We start from the raw sequence: 19,263 nt of genomic DNA, 5'->3' as shown, positions 1-19,263 counted from the left end.
GGGAGAACAGGAATTCCTGTGCAAAATCAAAGGACTGCTTGGGCTGGGGAGGGGGCCCAGTGCCCAAAATGATGATGGTAGTTATGTCAATAACTTTAGTAACTAATAATTTACTCAACAATAATGGCTTGGCCAGGTTCTTTACAATTTATTTTCCTGACTACACCACTTATCCCGCATCTCTTATAGTGACTGATGATGGGTACTGTTCCCCTTGCTAGCCTGAGTTAATTGACCCACTGTCGTCTTGACTGAGATCAACCAACTCAGCATGAACTGGAGAATGATCTATACTGCCTTGGTTGAAATCAGCTATCCCAGCGTGGGGCAGAGATCGAATCTGGTACGTTCCTGGTCCGCAGGACTCAGCATCACACCACGCAATGCGTGAGCTATCAAGGGAGCTAGGAAGTGCTGATCAAGCAGACTGCTTTGTCCTGGATGGTACAAAACCAGAAAATGCTGGAAAAGCTTAGCAAGTGAGGCAGCACCTGTAGAGAAAGAAACAGAGTTAACGTTTCAGGTCGAAGACCTTTCGTCAGAACTGGAAGATGTTAAAGAGTTAAAGTTTTTAAGCAAGTACAGAGCCTGGGAAAGGGCGGGGGGAGGGAGGGGAGGAAAGAACAAAAGGGAAGGTCTGTGATAGCGTAGAGGGCAAGAGTGATTAAATGACAAAATGGATGATGTTGCAAGGCACGGAGGATGGCAATGGGACAAGTTAAGAAACAAAAGATAGATCTAGAAGAGTTGTAAATGGCAACAGTAGAACCATTACCAGCACCCGCTGTCCGAAAAAATGGGAGCAGTGGTTATGATCTGAAATCAACGTTGAGTCCGGAAGGTTGTAAAGTGCCTAAACGAAAGATGAGGTGCTGTCCCTCGAGTTACGTTGAGCTGCATTGGAACAGTGTAAGAGGCTGAGGACAGGGAGGTCAGAGCGGGAGTGGGACGGGGAATTAAAATGGCAAGCGACCAGCAGGTCAGGGTCACACTTGCGGACTGAGCGGAGGTGTTCAGCAAAACGATCACCCAATCTGTGTTTGGTCTCCCCAATGTGAGCAGCGAATACAGTGTATTAAATTGAAAGAAATACAAGTAACTTGCTGTTTCACCTGGAAGGAGTGTTTGGGGCCCTGGATGCTGGGAAGGGAGGAGGTGAAAGGGCAGGTGTTGCATCTCCTGCGCTCACATGGGGAGGAGGATGGGTGTTGGGGGCAATGGAAGAGTGGACCAGAGTGTCGCGGAGGGAGCGGTCCCTTCGGATTGCTGAAAGAGGAGGGGAGGGGAAGATGTGTTTGGAGGTAGGATCGTGTTGGAGGTGGCGGAAATGGCGGAGGATGATACTTTGAATGTGGAGGCCGGTGGGGTGGAAGATGAGGACAAGGTGGACCCGATCATGGTTCTGGGAGGGAGGGGAAGGGGTGAGGGCAGAAGTGCGGGAAATAGGACGGGCACAGTTGAGGGCCTTGTCAACTACAGTGGAGGGAAATCCTCAGTTGAGGAAAAAGGAAGACATATCGGAAGCACTGGTGTGGAAAGTGGCATCATCAGAACAGATGCGACGGAGACGGAGAGTCCTTACAGGAAGTGGGGTGGGAGGAAGTGTAATCAAGGTATGTGTGGGAGTTGGTGGGCTTATAATAGATATTGGTTGACTGCCTATCCCCAGAAATGGCGATGAAGAAGTCAAGGAAGGGAAGGGAAGAGTCGGAGATGGACCATGTGAAGGCGAGGGAAGGGTGGAAATTGGAAGCAAAGTTGATGAAATTTTCCAGTTCAGGGCGAGAGCAAGAAATGGCACTGAGACAGTCATCAATGTACTGGAAAAAGAGGTGAGGGAGGGTTCCCATAGTGACACCTTTTATTTGGAGGAAGTGACTGGAGTCAAAGGAGAAGTTGTTCAACATAAGAACAATTTCAGCCAGGCGGAGGAGGATGGGGACTGGTTAGGCCTCCATTCAAGGAAGAAGGCCGTCCTGGTGGGGGATGGGGGTGTAGAGGGACTGGACGTTCATGGTGAAAAGGAGACGGTCAGGGCCAGGGAACTGGAAACTGTTAAAATGGTGGAGGGTGTTGGAAGAGTCACGGATGTAGGTCGGAAGAGACTGGACAAGGGAAGAAAAAAGAGTCGAGGTAGGAGGAAATAAGTTCTGTGGGGCAAGAACAAGCTGAAACAATGGGTCTCCCAGGGCTGTCCTGTTTGTGGATTTTGGGAAGGAGGTAGAAGCGGGGTTGGGGACTATGAGGTTGGAGGCCGTGGGGGGAAGATCTCCAGAGGAGATGAGGTCAGTGACAGTCTGGGAAACTATGGCTTGATGTTTGGTGGTGGGGTCATGACCCCATCCCTACCTCCAATCTCACCCTTTTGTCGCGTTTTCACTATTCCCTCTGACCTTCCCCTCTTTGACCCCGAACGATCAGTTCTCAGCAAAGACCTTAACTTCATCCCCTTACGCTCTCACCTCAATGAATTTCGAGCTCGACAAGATACTGAGCTCTTCCTCCATCGCCTTCACCTCCGCGCCCACTTCTTTGGCCAGGAGTCATCCCCACCCACCCCCCGCCCAGCAGACTCTTTCTCCCATCTTTAGAATTCTCGTTCCACCTGGACTCTTACCCTCTCTCCCTCTCTTGATCTTTTCATTGCGAACTGTCAGTGTGACATCAGCCATCTCAAATTCTCTACTGCCCTCACTCACTCTAACCTTCCTCCCTCTGAACTTGCAGCATTCCATTCTCTCAGGTCCAACCCTGACATTGCCATCACCCCTCCCCTCCCTCCCAGAACCAAGATGGGGTCCCCCTTGTCCTCACCTTCCATGCCAATAGCCTCCACATTCAATGTTTCATCCTCCGCCATTTCCGCCAGCTCCAGCCTAATCTCACCACCAAACACATCACCTCCTCCTCTCCCCTTTCAGCATTCTGAAGGGACCGCTCCCTCCGCAACACGCTGGCCCACTCTTCCATCATCCCCAACACCCACCCTCCTCCCCACGGCACCTTCCCAGGAGATGCAATACCTGCCCTTTCACCTCCTCCCTTCTCACCGTCCAGGACCCCAAACACTCCTTCCAGGTGAAACAGTGGTTTACTTGTACTTCTTTCAATTTAGTACACTGTATTTGCTGCTCACAATGCAGTCTCCTCCCAAACCCGTGACCTCTACCACCTAGAAGGACAAGAACAGCAGGCACATGGGAACAACACCACCTGCACGTTCCCCTCCAAGTCACACACCATCCCGACTTGGAAATATATTGCCGTTCCTTCATCGTCGCTGGGTCAAAATCCTGGAACTCCCTTCCTAACAGCACTGTGGGAGAACCGTCACCACACGGACTGCAGCGGTTCAAGAAGGCGGCTCACCACCACCTTCTCAAGGGCAATTAGGAATGGGCAATAAATGCCGGCCTCGCCAGCGACGCCCACACCCCATGAACGAATAAAAAAAAAACATTGGGGAGACCAAACGCAGATTGGGTGATCGCTTCGTTGAACACCTCCACTCTGTCCGCAAGCGTGACCCCGACCTGCCAGTCGCTTGCCATTTTAATTGCCCGTCCCAATCCCAATCTGACCTCTCTGTCCTTGACCTCTTACACCACTGTTCCAATGAAGCTCAACAGAAACTCAAAGAATAGCATCTCATCTTTTGTTTAGACACTTTACAACATTGATTTCAATAACTTCAGGTCATAACCACTGCTTCCATTTTTTTCATTTTTTAAAATTTTTTTTTGGACTGCAGTTGCTGGTTATGGTTCTCCTGTTTGCCATTTACAGCTCCTCTAGACCGATCTTTTGTTTCTTAACTTGTCCCATTACCACCCTCCTTGCCTTGCACCATCATCCGTTTTGTCATTTAATCACTCGTGCCCTCTAGTTATCACAGACATTCCCTTTTGTTCTTTCCTGCCCTCCCCTCCCGCAGCCCCCTCCCCCGCCCTTTCCCAGGCTCTGTACTTGCTTAAAAACTTTAACTCTTTAACATCTTCCAGTTCTGATGAAAGGTCTTCGACCTGAAACGTTAGCTTTCTTTCTTTCTCCACAGATGCTGCCTCACTTGCTGAGGTTTTCCAGCATTTTCTGTTTTTATTTCAGATTTCCATCATCTGCAGTATTTTGCTTTTGATTGTTCTGGATGGTGTCGAGCTTCTTGAGTGTTGTTGCAACTGCACCCATCCAGGCAAGTGGAGAGTATTCCATCACACTCCTGACTTGTGCCTTGTAGGTGGATAAGAAGCAAAACTGCACCAAAATGAACCAAAATGCACAGCAACTTGGCCAGCACCTGAAAGGGAAAAAATAGGCCAATGATTCACTCGGGACTCTCTGTCAATAGATTCTACTCAAAACCTTAACTTCTTTTTCATATACTGATCAGTCTGAATGATTTATCATTGTTGTGGTGATCATATTTATTATCATAGTCGGACATCTCATCGGAGACAACGTGGTTATAGAATCATAGAAAGGTTACAGCACGGAAGGAGGCCATTCGGTCCATCGATCCGCGCCAGCTCTATGCAAGAGCAATCCAGCTAGTACCACTCCCCAGCACAAACCCCGTGGCCCTGCAATTTTTTCCTTTCCAGTTTCCTTTTGAAGGCCATGATTGAATCTGCCTCCACCGCCCCCTCAGGCAGTACATTCCAGATCCTAACCACACGCTGTGTAAAAAAGTTTTTCCTCATGTCACCTTTGGTTCTTTTGCCAATCACCTTAAATCTATGTCCTCTGGTTCTTGACCCTTCCACTGATGGGAACAGTTTCTCTCTATCTACTCTATCTAGACCCTTCATGATTTTGAATACCTCTATCAAATCTCCTCGCAACCGTATCTGTTCCAAGGAGGACAACCCCAGCTTCTCCAGTCTAACCACGTAACTAAAGTCCCTCATCCCTGGAATCATTCTAGTAAATCTCTCCTGCACCCTTTCTAAGGCCTTCTCCTCTTTCTTAAAGTTCGGTGCCCAGAACTGGACACAATACTCCAGTTGTGGCCGATCCAGTGTTTTATAAAGTTTCATCATGACTTCCATACTTTTGCACTCTATGCATCTATTTATAAAGCCCAGGATCCCATATGCTTTTTTAATCACTTTCTCAACCTGCCCTGTCACCTTCAACAATTTGTGCACATATACCCCATATCTCTCTGTTCCTGTACCCCTTTAAGAGTTGTGCCCTTTAGTTTATATTGCCTCTCTTTGTTCTTCCTACCGAAATGTATCACTTCGTATTTTTCTGCGTTAAATTTCATCTGCCACGTGTCCGCCCATGCCACCAGCCTGTCTATATCCTCTTGAAGTCTATCACTATCCTCCTCACTATTTACTACCCTTCCAAGTTTTGTGTCATCTTCAAATTTTGAAATTGTGCCCTGTACACCCAAGTCCAAGTCATTAATATATATCAAGAAAAGCAGTGGTCCCAGCACCGACCGCAGGGAACGCCACTGTACATCTCCCTCCAGTCCGAAAAACAAACTTTCACCACTAATCTGTTTCCTGTCACTTAGCCAATTCTGTATCCATGTTGCTACTGTCCTCTTTATTCCATGGGCCGCAATCTTGATAATAAGCCTACCATGCGGCACTTTATCAAACGCCTTTTGAAAGTCCATATACACCACATCAACTGCATTGCTCTCATCTACCCTCTCTGTTACCTCATCAAAAAATTCTATCAGGTTATGTCAAACGTTTAGGCAGAAAATGAAATGTAATAAGGTGTCTTCACTGAACCTGAAGTCTTCATCCAGGGTTTCAAACACATTGCCTCCTACGATCTCACTGTCTGGGTTAAGGCATATCTGGATCATGTTGTAAATTGCACTTTGACCCCATTCACTGTCCTTTCGTGCTTTGTTAAAATGCTTCAGGGCTCCGTTTGGCTGCCCTGTATACCTGTCAACAGAAATATAATATCATTTGGAAGTTGCTGTCTGCAGTGTAATGCTGATTTGTGTGACCATTTCAGAAACAGTGGCAAAGTTCTCAAGGCGTTCTAAAGTTAAACATTTTTTCCCCTCTAATTTTGTCTCCTTCTCCCTTGTAGGCACTGACTCACACGAGGAACTGCTTGCACAGGCACCATCCACCCTCTGGTATTTTGTCCAAATGATTGATCTTTGTGTGTGTGTGAAGAATACTCACTGAGATAGTAAATTGGCAGTCCATTCAGCAATGGGGTGAATCATAGCCAAGCCCCATCGTGTCCTCATCTAACATTCTCGGGATGTGGGTGTCACTGACAAGGCCAGCGTGTATTGCTCATCTCTAGTTGCCCTGTAGCAGTTTGATACAACTGAGTGGCTTGCTAGGCCACTCCAGAGGGCAGTTAAGCGTCAACCACATTGGTGTGGGACTGGAATCACGTATAGGCCAGATCAGATAAGGAGGGCAAGTTTCCTTCCAAACACACTGACTTTTCAGATGAAGTCACTGGATAGTGATCAGGATTAGGAGCCCTGGGGCAGCAAAGTTAATTGTACTGCCCCTGCCTCTTTCAAGGTCTGTTGAATGGCTGAATGACTCTTGCAGATAGCGAAGGTGCTTGCAATACTGCATGCTCTCTTCAGGCTCCACTGCAATGTCTTCCATTTGTTATTCAAAGTGGTCTTGCTCTGGGGCATCATGCAAATGCTTTTTCAAGGAGTAGTTTGTGTAGACTGCAGCAGACTACAGTAATCCTTCAAACATATGCGGTGCTGTATGGAAGAATAGCCCTCCCGACCGCTGAAGGATTCGGAAATGCTGCTCAGTAATGGATCTGTGGAAGGCAAGTACTTTGTTGCACCTTTATTGCAATGCTGCCACTGCAAGCTGCACGGGGGTCATAAGCCACTGCTGCAGTGGGTAACCATGCTCACCCAGGAACCAAGCCTTGCTGGGTATCAGCAAACAATGGAGATATGTGGACTGGCATAACAGAAGGGCATCGTGACTCCTGTCAGGGAAGCAGGCTTTCATTTGTAATATTCCGTGCTGGTGGTCACATACATATGGCGTTGATTGAGTGGAATCCCTTGTGGATTGTGGATGGGGCACTGCTGTAGACAGGAGCAAGTAAACCTGTATGCGTACCACCAATCAGACCCTGGACCTTGTGGAAACCTGCCGTCAGAAAATAAAACCTACTGGTCTTTCTCGTTGGTCTCTCGTTCACCGGGAAAGTTTTGCTTAGTCAATCAGTGCATCAGTCGCCTCCTTCGATGGTCCTCTTGGAAAAAGCCTGAGGCAAAAAGCTCAAGGTAGCTGTCACCTTGGTTGCCACTGGTAGCACCATGTCTGTTCTTCCGTTCAGCTGCAAGTCCCCCTGTAGCATGTGACACAATTCAGTGATAACCTCCCCAATGAATCTGAGCCTGCAAAGGCATTGTTCTTCAATCCGGTCCAGATAATTCTGTCGGGTATCATAGATTTGGTTGGCTGGGAACATGTGGGTAGGAGCCCTCCTCCTGCGATGTTTCCTGGCATCCTGGAGTTTCTGCTCATCCTTCTCCTTTTCCTCCAAGTAATACAAAAAAAATACAGTGGGATCCCAATGGAGATACCCATTGTGTAAGGGGGATGGTGGCAGATTGCAAATATCCCCCCAAAGCAATCCTAGAAATTCTTGTTCCAACACAATGAAGGGCAAATTCAGGTCAAAAGTTGGATTGAAAGCTGGCTTTCTAGGCACTTTAAAAGAACAGAAAAAGAATGTTGCTCGATGCTCCTTTAAAGTGTTTGCAGTTTTCAGTGCAGCCAAACAATTCTTACTGCCCTTTTTATCTGGGTGACTGTTAAATTTGCCCTGGCCAGAAAATGATACAGAAGGCATTTTGATGTCACTTGCACGTGATCTGAACGCTGCTGCCTGACTCTAACTCCATACTCTCTCCTGACCCATGACCAAGGTGGAAATGTACGTCAGGCGCTATTGGGACAGAGACTCAGAGTAATGGGTCTCTGCCCATTTTTCCAACATCCCAGATAAAAGCATTAATGGGCCATTCTGATCAGGAATGTCTGTCCCTTAAAGATTTAATCTATATTTCCCCACAATTTGCATTTATCTCAAATTGCAGATTCGAACACATCTGATTTTGGATTCATTCACCAATGAGGCAATGGGACTAAGAACAACCTTTTCCAAACCTGTAGGCCCACAAAATCCAAACAGTATAAACCAGTGAACAAGAAACAGTGCAAATAGGATTGAAATGGCTAGGCTTTGTCAGACAGATTGCGGGGGCTTCGGGGCTTGAATGTGGCCCATGGGCAAGATTTTCAATACCTTATTCTAGGTTGTTTTTGGAGCAAACATGCATTACATCACATTTCATTGAGTCTTCATTTACCAGAGGTAGAGGCCTTTGCAGTAGTTGAACCCTGGTTCCACAACTGTCCTTGACGATTTCTTCTCGGGTAGCTCCAAAAGCTCTGGAGCTTTATTAAGTTTGCCTGTTTTTCTGAACAACTTAATTAACTTGCTCAAGACCAAGAAGTTGTCTGCCAAAAAGCGGGGTGGGGTGGGGGGGTGGAGTGGTGGAGAAAAGAAACACGTTAACATAGCGTTCATAGTGAAATAAAAATGTTCTAGCAAATCAATGATTCAGTGAACAGGGTGGACTGCACTTACAGAGCATCCACCTTGGGAACGAACCAAGTACAACATAATATCAACTATTTAATAATAACCTTCAAAAGGGAATTGGATAAATACTTGAAAAGGAAAAAAATTTACAAGGCTATGGGGAAGCAGCAGGGGAGCGGGACTAATTGGATAGCTCTTTCAAAGAGCACGATGGGTCGAGTGGCCTTTTTCTGTGCTGTATGATTCTATGATAAATGGTAGAGCTCAGCAATATACAGATCTCAGGCCAAGATATGTAAGTTTATTTAACTGGCCTGCATCACAGAATCAGAGGAAATTGACCACAGAAGGAGTCCATACAGCCCAATGTGCCTATGCTAATGCTAGCTCTACATTAGAGGTATGCACTCTAATCCTATTTCCCCACACCCTGTAATAGTTTACTGCTTCATGTTAATCTATTTTTTTCTGAAAGGGCATGATTAGCATGGTTTCTACCATCACTTGCGGTAATCCATTCCATAGACTAATAAACCTTTGCCTGAAGAAAATGCTTCTTGACCCCCCCCCCCCCCTACTTTATGTTCTGGTACTAATCCTTAATTTATACCACCACCCCCAATGTTACTGATTTCAAGACCAATGGAACAACACATGGGAACAACACCACCTGCACATTCCCCTCCAAGTCACACACCATCCCGACTTGGAAATATATCGCTGTTCCTTCATTGTCGCTGGGTCAAAATCCTGGAACTCCCTTCCTAACAGCACTGTGGGAGAACCGTCACCACACGGACTGCAGCGGTTCAAGAAGGCGGCTCACCACCACCTTCTCGAGGGCAATTAGGAATGGGCAATAAATGCTGGCCTCGCCAGCGACGCCCACACCCGTGAACGAATAAAAAAAAACACAAATCACAAGTTAATTACAGATCAGAAAGGCCATTTGTCCTATCATAATCCATCCATCCGGAATGACCATACATTCTACCCCTCCGGAATGTAATCGTTTCTTAAAAGAGTCCAGAGCTTTTGCCTGTACTACTCTGCCCAGAGTCCATTCCAAGCGTTAGCCACTCTTTGTGTGAATAAGAACTTCCTGATAGCAGTCCTAAAATGACCTGTGTTCCCTTAACGTAGTATTCCAGATTAATGTTTTCATACCATTTACTATTTTTTGTCAGAAAAATTCAGACATATGACATAAGAAGAAATATTGCAGCAGGGATAGAAAGTTGAGGCCGATATTAACCCTACATGTCTGGCGGGATGGTGTGGGTGGGGGGGGGGGGGGGGGGGGCGGGGGGCAGGGGGGGAGGTTAAACTGGTAGTAGGGCGCTACCCGCTGTGATCTTGATGCGTTCGCGAAGCCGCCATTTTAACTCCTGTGTTTTCAGTAGCCTCGAGGCCGCCCACCGCAGGCAGGCAGGGGGCCTCATTAATATTGAAATGTCAGGATTCGATGTCGTCATTCGGACCTGAGGATTGCGGTTGCGATACCCATTGCCGGAGGCGGGTTTCTGGCCAGAAGAGGCCCAGGTGTGTTCGTATTTGATACTATTTTAAAGGTTTCCTTCTGGGCCAGGAGGAACATTGAGCCTCCCCTGCCCCGACCACAAAGCCCTACCCCACCTCCCCTCATTGACTTACTGGACTGTTGGTGACCGTTCCTTCGGGTTCCCGGAGGCGACCACCTGCTGCCTGAAATCCTGCCTGCTGGCCTCTACATCATTCCCGCCAACTTCAGGCGGGAGTCAGCGTTGCCACAGTCAAATGAGGCCCAGGCATTAATTGGCTTGGGCCTTCCACTGGTGCCGTCATGGGCGCTTCTCTCCAGGCCCAGCCCCCGCATCCCATACTCCCGCCCCATGTTAAAATCAGGGCTTTGGTTAACAGACAGAAAACAAAGATTTGGGGTAAATGACTGTTGCTCAGAATAGAGAAGGGTCAGTGCTAGGTCCACTTTTGTTCTTGGTGTATATATAGGTGCTTTGGATTTGGGTACAAGGGACACAATCCCAAAATATGCTGGTCACACAAAAGTACGAGATTTGTCAAACAGCGAAGAGGACTGTAAAAGACTTGATGGCATAGACAGGTTAACAGAATGGGCAGACAGGTGGCAGATGCAGTTTAATGTGAATAAGTGTGAGGTAACACATTTTGGGAAAAAAAACACAAGCAATGGGAGTAATGGAAAGATACTGAAGGGTGTGAATGAACAGAGGAACATCGGGATTCAAATACATAATTGTTTGAAAGTGCGAGCGCAGGTCGATTAAGCCCTAACCAAGGCCAATAGAATTTTGGGCTTCATAATTAGAGGCACAAAATGCAGAAGTAAACAATGGTTAAGAGTATCGTGTGAAGTTTTGTACGTTCCATTATTGAAAGGACTAAAGCCATAGGGAGCGTACAACGTGTTTCCACCAGGATGATGCCAGCGATGGGTAACGATAAAGGGACCAATAAAGGATGAAGGGACCGAATGTATGGTTGCTAAATTTGCTGATGATACAAAGGTAGGTAGGAAAGTAAGTTGTGAAGAGGACATAAGGAGTCTGCAAAGGGATATGGATAGGTTAAATGACTGGGCAAATATTTGGCAGATGGAGTATAATGTGGAAAAATGTGAACTTGTCCACTTTGGCAGGAGGAATAGAAAAGCAGAATGTTATTTAAATGGAGAGAGATTGCAGAACTCTGAGGTATGAGGCGAATCTTGAGATGTTGGGACCATTTCACTGTAGCAGAGAAGGCTGAGGAGATTTAATTGACATTTGTAAAATGATAAAGTGTTTTGATAGGGTGAATAGGGAAAGAGTATTTCCTGTATTTGGGAATCGGTGATGAGAAGTCATCTATTGTCACTGAGAGAGTGAGGAGGTAGTTTAAGAGATATTTATTTAGACAGGTGGTTGCTGAAGCATGGAATATTCGCCGTATGTTGAGGCAGAGACTGTTGTATCTTCTACAAGAAAATTGAATTTATATTTGAAGCAGAGGAAGATACAGAACCATGGGAAGCAAGCAGGGCAATGGGAATTGCTCTAGCAAAGAGCTGGCACAGACATGATGAGCCGAATGACCATCTTCGGTGCTGCAAACTTCAGTTCTATCTTTCAGAAACAATTCACATACAATGAATTGTATGTGAATACAGCCTTCACTGTAGATGATACAAATAACATGCCAGAAATAATTGTGAATCAAGAGGTGAAAGGGAGGGAGGAACTTAAACATTTACAATCACCAGGGAAAGGGTTTTGAAAAAAAATATTAGAACTAAAAGCTGACAAGTCCCCAGGTCCTGACAGACTTCATCCTAGCGTCTTAAAAGAAGTGGCTGCAGAGATAGTAGATGCATTGGTGTTAATTTTCCAAAATTCCCTAGATTCTGGAAGGGTCCCATCAAATTGGAAAATAGCGCATGTAACTCCTCTATTCAAGAAAGGAGGGAGACAGAAAGCAGGAAACTACAGGCCAGTTAGCTTAACATCTGTCATAGGGAAAATGCTAGAATCTATTATTAAGGAGGTTATAGCAGGGCACTTAGAAAATCTCAATGCAATCAGGCAGAATCAACATGGCTTTGGAAAAGGGAAATTGTGTTTGACTAATTTATTAGTTCTTTGAGGAAGTAACAAGCAACATGGATAAAGGGGATCCTGTGGATGTGGTGTACATGGATTTCCAGAAGGCTTTTGACAAGGTGCCACATCAAAGGCTACTACACAAAATAAGAGTTCATGATGCAGGGGGTAACATATTAGCATTGATAAAGGATTGGTTAGCTAACAGGAATCAGAGAGTAGGCATAAATGGGTCATTTTCAGGTTGGCAAGATGTAACAAGTTGAGTGCCACAGGGATCAGTGCTTGAGCCTCAACTATTTACAATCTATATCAAGACTTGGATGAAGGGACTGAATGTATGGTTGCTAAATTTGCTGATGATACAAAGGTAGGTAGGAAAGTAAGTTGTGAAGAGGACATAAGGAGTCTGCAAAGGGATATGGATAGGTTAAATGACTGGGCAAAAATTTGGCAGATGGAGTATAATGTGGAAAAATGTGAACTTGTCCACTTTGGCAGGAGGAATAGAAAAGCAGAATGTTATTTAAATGGAGAGAGATTGCAGAACTCTGAGGTACAGAGGGATCTGGTACATGAATCACAAAAAGTTAGTATGCAGGTACAGCAAGTGATTCAGAAGGCAAATGGAATGTTGTCATTTATTGCAAGGGGAATGGAATATAAAAATAGAGATGTTTTGCTACAGTTGTACAGGGCATTGGTGAGACCACATCTAGAATACTGTGTGCAGTTTTGGTCTCTTTATTTAAGAAAAGACATAATTGCTTTGGAGGCGGTTCAGAGAAGGTTCACTCGACTGATTCCTGGGGATGAGGGGGTTATCTTGTGAGGAAAGGTTGGACAAGTTGGGCCTGTGTACACTCGAGTTTAGAAGAATGAGGGATGATCTTATTGAAAGATCCTGAGGGGATTAGAAGGGGTAAATGCTGAGAGGATGTTTCCCCCGGCTGGAGAGACTAGAACTAGGGGCCACAGTTTAAAAATAAAGGGTCTCCCATTTAAGACGGAAATTAGGAGAAATTTTTTCTCTCAGAGAGTCGTGAGTCTGTGGAACTCCCTTCCCCAGGGAGCGGTGGAGGCAGGGTCATTGGAAGGCTGAGTTAGATAGATTCCTGATTAACAAGGGAGTCAAAGGTTATAGTAGGTAGGATTGAGGTCGCTATCAGATCAACCATGATCTTATCAAATGGCAGAGCAGGTTCGGAGGGCCGAATGGCTTACTCCTGCTCTTAATTCGTATGTTCCTACATTCAAATTACTTTGAAGAGTAGTCACCGTTGTTTTGCAGGCAGCCTTTGTGCATGGCAAGACCCCATAAACTGCAATAAGATTAATTTTTATTTGTTGGTCAGAACACCAGGAGAATACTTTGCTCTTCTTCAAACAGTACCATGGGATCTTTAATATGCATCTGAACCACTGAAATAGTCAGATAGGCCTCAGTTTAATATCTTATCCAAAGGACAACACCTCCAACAAATGCTCTCTCAGTACAGCGCTGGCATGTCAGCCTCGATCATGTACCTAAGTACGAGAGTGAAGCTTGGACCCTATGGGCTCGATGTTACCAAGGCTGCGGGTTCGCGGCGGGGGGCTATCGGGCGCGTGGGTAACGCGCCCGGCGAAATCAGTCTGCCCCCCGCGCGATCGCAGCCTAATTGGATCCACTTACCTGGTATTCCGGGTTCCCCACTGCTGATCTGCGCGTGGCCAGACTGCGCATGCGCAGTGAGCTCTATTTAAAGGGGCAGTCCTCCACTGACAGATGCTGCAACAAATAGCAAAAATTACAGCATGGAGCAGCCCAGGGGGAAGGCTGCTCACAGTTTAATGATGCCTCATTCCAGGTATCATTAGATGGGGTGAGGAGGAGGGGGAGGACAGAGATCTTCCCCCCGGCGGGCGGGAGGAAGCGGCCTGCCTCTGCCATCAGGAAGGCCTGGCTCGAGGTGGCAGAGGAGGTCATCTGCACCACCAACATATCGCCCACCTGCATACAGTGCAGGAGGCGCTGCAATGACCTAAGTAGGTCAGCCAAAGTGAGTACACTTACTCATTCCCCTACACTCCGTCTGCCACATCACCGCCCCCACCCCACATCTCCTTCTGCACTGCCAACACTACTCTGTCACATCACCCCTCATACCCACTCAAAGCTCATCCTCATCTTACCGGCACTTACTCACCTTGCCAGTACTCATCCCGCCACTACCACTCAACCCAATCCCCATACAATCTCATGGCTCTATCTCATACTCACCCTCTCATGCATCTCTTTCACAGTCAGCCTCACTCAACCTGCCACTACCTGTGCTGCAGCCACAGGGCATGCATCACATATGTGCAGTAGGAAGCGTAAGGCAAACGTGTCGTGAGCATGAAGGGGATGCACAAGGGTGTTTGAGGGTTTGTCATGGTTTTTACTTATATTTAATTTCTGACCAACTCACATTACATATTATATTGGCACCACTACTGCCACGTCTTTGCGAATCTTGTCTGGTTTGTGCAATATTGACCTTTGCTGAGGATCACAATGAAGACCCACAACTGATGACACCCATTGTGTCACTGCAGAGTGGGTGTAGGTGTATTTGCAGGGCTCTTTTGTGCAGACGACTGAGAGACATTGGCGATGTCCCCGGTGGCACCCTGGAAGGATGCGGAGGAGAAGTTGTTGAGGGCAGTGGTGACTTTGACAGCGACAGGTAAGAAGATGGTGCTCGGGCCAACCGGGAGCAGCTCGGCATGAAGGAGGCTGCAGATGTCCACGACTACATGTCGAGTGACTCTGAGCCTCCGTGTGCACTGCTGCTCAGAGAGGTCCAGGAAGCTGAGCCTCAGTCTGTGGACCCTGTGGTGAGGGTAGTGCCCTCTGTGACGCATCTCTCTCTGCGGTTTCCCTCCCTCCTGCTGTGCAGGTGTATGTGTCACAGCACTCTGTTGTGGAGCTCCACGAGCCAGAGGTGGATGGCGTGGCCGGCGAGGCTGGTGATGCTGGTAGGTACATGTCTCTGGACCCCGGGGTAAGTGTGCAAGTTGGTGAATTTTCTTGTCAGGAGGAGGGTGGTGGAGGCCAAACTTTGTCCCAAGTGACAGAGTGGCCTCCTGCAACGAATGAGGGTCTCCCCCCCCACACCTGTCAAATGGACCTTTGCAGCTGCCACAGGCTGACAACTGCATAACGTCCATTTCAACTGTGAGTGTTTACCCCAGTATGGGAAACAGTCCCAGTTGTCTCTAAAATCCCACCCCTCCTCACATATTCCCTTAATCAGGTCTGTTAATGACCTGAAATACCTAAGTAAATACTGTCAAGTGGCACCCCGCTGGCTTTAATTGCCTGCGGGAGTCCCACATGCGGGGGCTGCGCGTGCACATCGGCGCGTCTGTGGGGCACCCGGAAGTGGGCGGGTCGGAGCCGGGCTCCTGACCCGCTCCGGGATTCCCCGATTTTCGGAGCCCCCCCGCCAGGAACGCACCCGATAGCAGGTGCTAAAATGAAGCCCATTATCTTCAGGCTCAGAGGGGGGATGTTACCAACTGAGCCAAGCTGAACATATAGTTCCCATTCCACCAAATTAAATAGGCAACATTTAATAAATGGATGTATTTTATTTTCTCCTGAACCACCACAAATCATTGCACAATGGGACTTTTCTAAGAGACGAATGCACTTGACATTGCATTGCCTTATACTCTGCCTCACAATAGACTTCAACAATTAAAATCGCAGATAGGCGCAGAGGTAGGTGTATTCCTAAGGTTAATGCTGCTTTCAGTCCAGTGTAGTAGTAATCGGCAAAGATTTTCATAAATAAGATTTAAAGTGATATTATCTTCACGTTGAATATTGTAACTGTTAACAGAGATTTCCAGCCAAAACTGATCACAACTGACCTTACAATTCACATACAATTCTAATTATCACTGATCAATCAGGTTATGGTAAAACTGTGATTGGAAAATCTGGATTTATACATAGAGTCGACAGATACCTGATGATCCCTGCAGCAGCTGTCGGTAATAGAATATAGCTTGTTCATATTCTTGTTTTCTAAACATAAGGTCTGCCATCATCTATAAACAGAAAAAGAATGACTCCAGATGTCAATATCTTCCCCACACCTCTCCCATGCCAATATCTTCCAAAATCTTCTTCCACCAGCATCTACCCCTCACCAATACCACCTCTTTAGTATCTTTCTCTCAGCAATATCTCACCAACCAAAATCTACCATCTCCTTCCACTATGTTCCTCCCCCAATCATATATCTTCCCACCAAATCAAAAGCAAAATGCTGGAAATCTGAAATAAACAGAAAATGCTGGGAAAGCTCGGTGGAGAAAGAAACAGAGTTAACGTTTCAGGTCAAAGACCTGTCGTCAGTTCTGACTGGCTGTCATCAGGAGCTGTGGGGGCGGGGGGGGGGGGGCGGGGGGTGGCGAGAAAGAGAGAGTGAGACGTCATCCGGCGCTGGAACTGAAGAATGGGGGGGAGAAAGGAAGATCGGGTGGGGGGGGGCGAAGGGATCATCGGGTGGACATCGGGGGGTGAAGAGGGGGACATCTGGGGGGGTTGAAGAGGGGGACATAGGGGGGGTGAAGAGGGGGACATCGGAGAAGGAGACATCAGCCATCGGAGCAGGGTGGAAAGGTAGGTTGATTTTGTGTTTTAATTTCCATCAGTGGTTTTTGATGTACTTTACTTTGTTTCTTTTTCCCTGATCCGGCCCTTAAGGCGTGAATCAGAAACAGTGGGCAAGCCACCCAGGCAGGTTAAAAATCGTTACAATCACTTAATCTGTCACAGGTAAAGTGCCTTAAGTACCTCAATGAGGTACATTTGGCTCTTTAACTGTTATCCCGCCGGCTTTAACTGCCAGCAGGACTTCTGGTTTCAGGTCGCCCGGGCGCACACAGGTGCGTCCTTGGGAAACTCGGAAGTCGACGGTTTGGAGTCGGCTTCCGAACCCGAACGGGATTTTTGCGATTTTTGGAGCCCCCCCCCCCCGCTCCCAACGCACCCGCAACTTCCCCCTAAAATTGAGCCCACCATGTCTGGTTTGGAAGTGGGTGACAAATCAATCAACCTACTCAATAATGTCAAAACAAATTCCAGCAGTGTTAAGCAATGAGAGATGACACATCTAAATTTGTTCAGTTTTTAATTTATTTTCTAATTTCCTCTCCGTCTCTACTGAAGGCACGGCCCATTGCTGGGGTACGATTCCATGAGAATTAACTGCTATCCAGTTTCTTGTCCAAGTGACCCTGTGAGTCTGGACAAAGATGGTAGCAGCATATTCAAGTTTAGGAGTTGGGGAGGGGAAATCACAGTCAAGCCTGATCCATTCCTAAGCCAACTTGCATTTATATTGCACCTTCATGATCTCAGGAGGCCCCAAAGCGCTTTACAGCCAATGAAGTACTTTTAAAGTGTAGTCACCGTTGTAATGCCATGCTGCCGGGGCAGAATCTAGGTACTTGACCACATGGAGAGATGTATAATCAGTGGGCCAGTCACCTGAGCGATTCTGTGGACCTCTCAAGTGGCTGTTTATACAGCTCCATTAGCAAAACCATACAGTAGGTTCCCCAGCCCCTCCTTTCAGTTGGGAAATGGATGCCTGGTTTGGGGAGAATGGGAAAATATGGCAATGGATGGTGGGGGATGGGGGGGGCAGGGAGGAAGGAGGAATCTAAATGACCAAAAATCAAATAAAGGAAGAAATTAAAACAGTGTTGGTAAAAGACGAGCCGAAAGATGTGTAAATAAACATACCATGTTAACATCATCGTTGCTCTCTACATTCTTCAGTAGCTCGATACACTGATGTTCACACGCATCACTGTCTCCTTTGGCCAGGTACAATTGGGCAAGTTCTATCATCAGCTGAGGGAATGAACAATGTTATGGAAAGGACTGTTGTAAAGTACTGAGGGAAAATTGGTTTCAAAGGATCAAAGAGATCGACATCGTTGCATAGAATTGCATAGAATTTACAGCACAGAAACAGGCCATTCGGCCCAACTGATCTGTGCCGGTGTTTATGCTCCACATGAGTCTCCTCCCACCTTACTTCATCTAACCCTATCAGCAGATCCTTCTATTCCTTTCTCCCTCGTGTATTTATCTAGCTTCCCCTTAAATGTATCTATGCTATTCGCTTCAACTACCCCATGTTGCATTGCGTCTGAAAACGTTATTAATTTTGTTGCCCCCAAATTCATTAACATCAACCTGTAGATGTCCTGTGGCACTGCTCACGGGTACACAGGGGCCTGGAGTGGGGTGTTTTTGGTGTTTATTTCCAGATTTTTTTTAACTGGATCCTATTTCTCAAACTGCCATGATGGGATTTGAACTCACGGATTATTAGTCCAGTAACATAAACACTACACTACTGTATCCTGATAATCTCTTTTCTATGTTCTGAGACATTTCTATTTCGAATTCTTTTATTTTCTTCCATTTTAAATACTTACCCTTTCTCCTTTTAAATGATGTTACTACCTCAATAGCCACTTGCGGAAGAAAGAATTCCATATTCCAATAACCGTGTGTGTGTGAAAGAAAATTTCTAACTTTCTCCTTCATCCTTCTCATGATAATCTTGAGTCCATGCCCCCTTGTTACCCATTCGTCAACCAGTCAAAACAATCCTTCACTATTTGCTCTCTCAAAACCTTTCATAATCTTGAAAACCTACTTTAGATTCCCCTTAAATCTTTTCTGTTCCAGTGAAAAAGACCTAATTTTTCATGCTTTTTTTCAGTTTAACTATAATCTCTCATTTCTGCTTTCATTCTAATGAATCTTTGCAATACGAGGGGAACTTACATTTTTGTCAGGGCCAGAGGGGTATGTTTAGGAGGTGCTCTGATGCTGACCTCGGAAGCTGTAGCTAGACTCAGTGAAGGGGGTGATGCTGAGGCCTCTCGTCTGGCAGAAATGGGGCAGTAATGTCCCGGAAAATGGCCGATGACTTAACCCCCCCATAGGGTTGCTAACTTTGGTTGGGCATATTCCTGGAGATTATATCACACGATCTCCTGCCTACAACCGCCCCGCCAC

General features: G+C 46.5%; 1 protein-coding gene across 1 annotated transcript in view; it reads right to left on the bottom strand.

Annotated features, from left to right (window-relative positions):
- Positions 1–19,263, bottom strand: part of LOC137299329 (tetratricopeptide repeat protein 21B-like) — a 130,161-nt gene that overhangs the window by 13,439 nt on the left and 97,459 nt on the right. Inside the window, exons 21-24 of the mRNA XM_067967987.1 lie at positions 17,971–18,081; positions 16,184–16,265; positions 8,351–8,501; positions 5,751–5,912 (exon numbers count right to left, since the gene is read on the bottom strand). Coding sequence (XP_067824088.1) covers positions 5,751–5,912; positions 8,351–8,501; positions 16,184–16,265; positions 17,971–18,081 — 506 coding nt within the window. The remainder of the gene's footprint in view (positions 1–5,750; positions 5,913–8,350; positions 8,502–16,183; positions 16,266–17,970; positions 18,082–19,263) is intronic.

This window comes from Heptranchias perlo, chromosome 2, assembly GCF_035084215.1.
Source record: "Heptranchias perlo isolate sHepPer1 chromosome 2, sHepPer1.hap1, whole genome shotgun sequence".
Classification (NCBI taxonomy): domain Eukaryota; kingdom Metazoa; phylum Chordata; class Chondrichthyes; order Hexanchiformes; family Hexanchidae; genus Heptranchias; species Heptranchias perlo.
The sequence above is the reverse complement of the archived record's forward strand: the minus strand, read 5'-3'. Positions and strand labels throughout refer to the sequence as shown.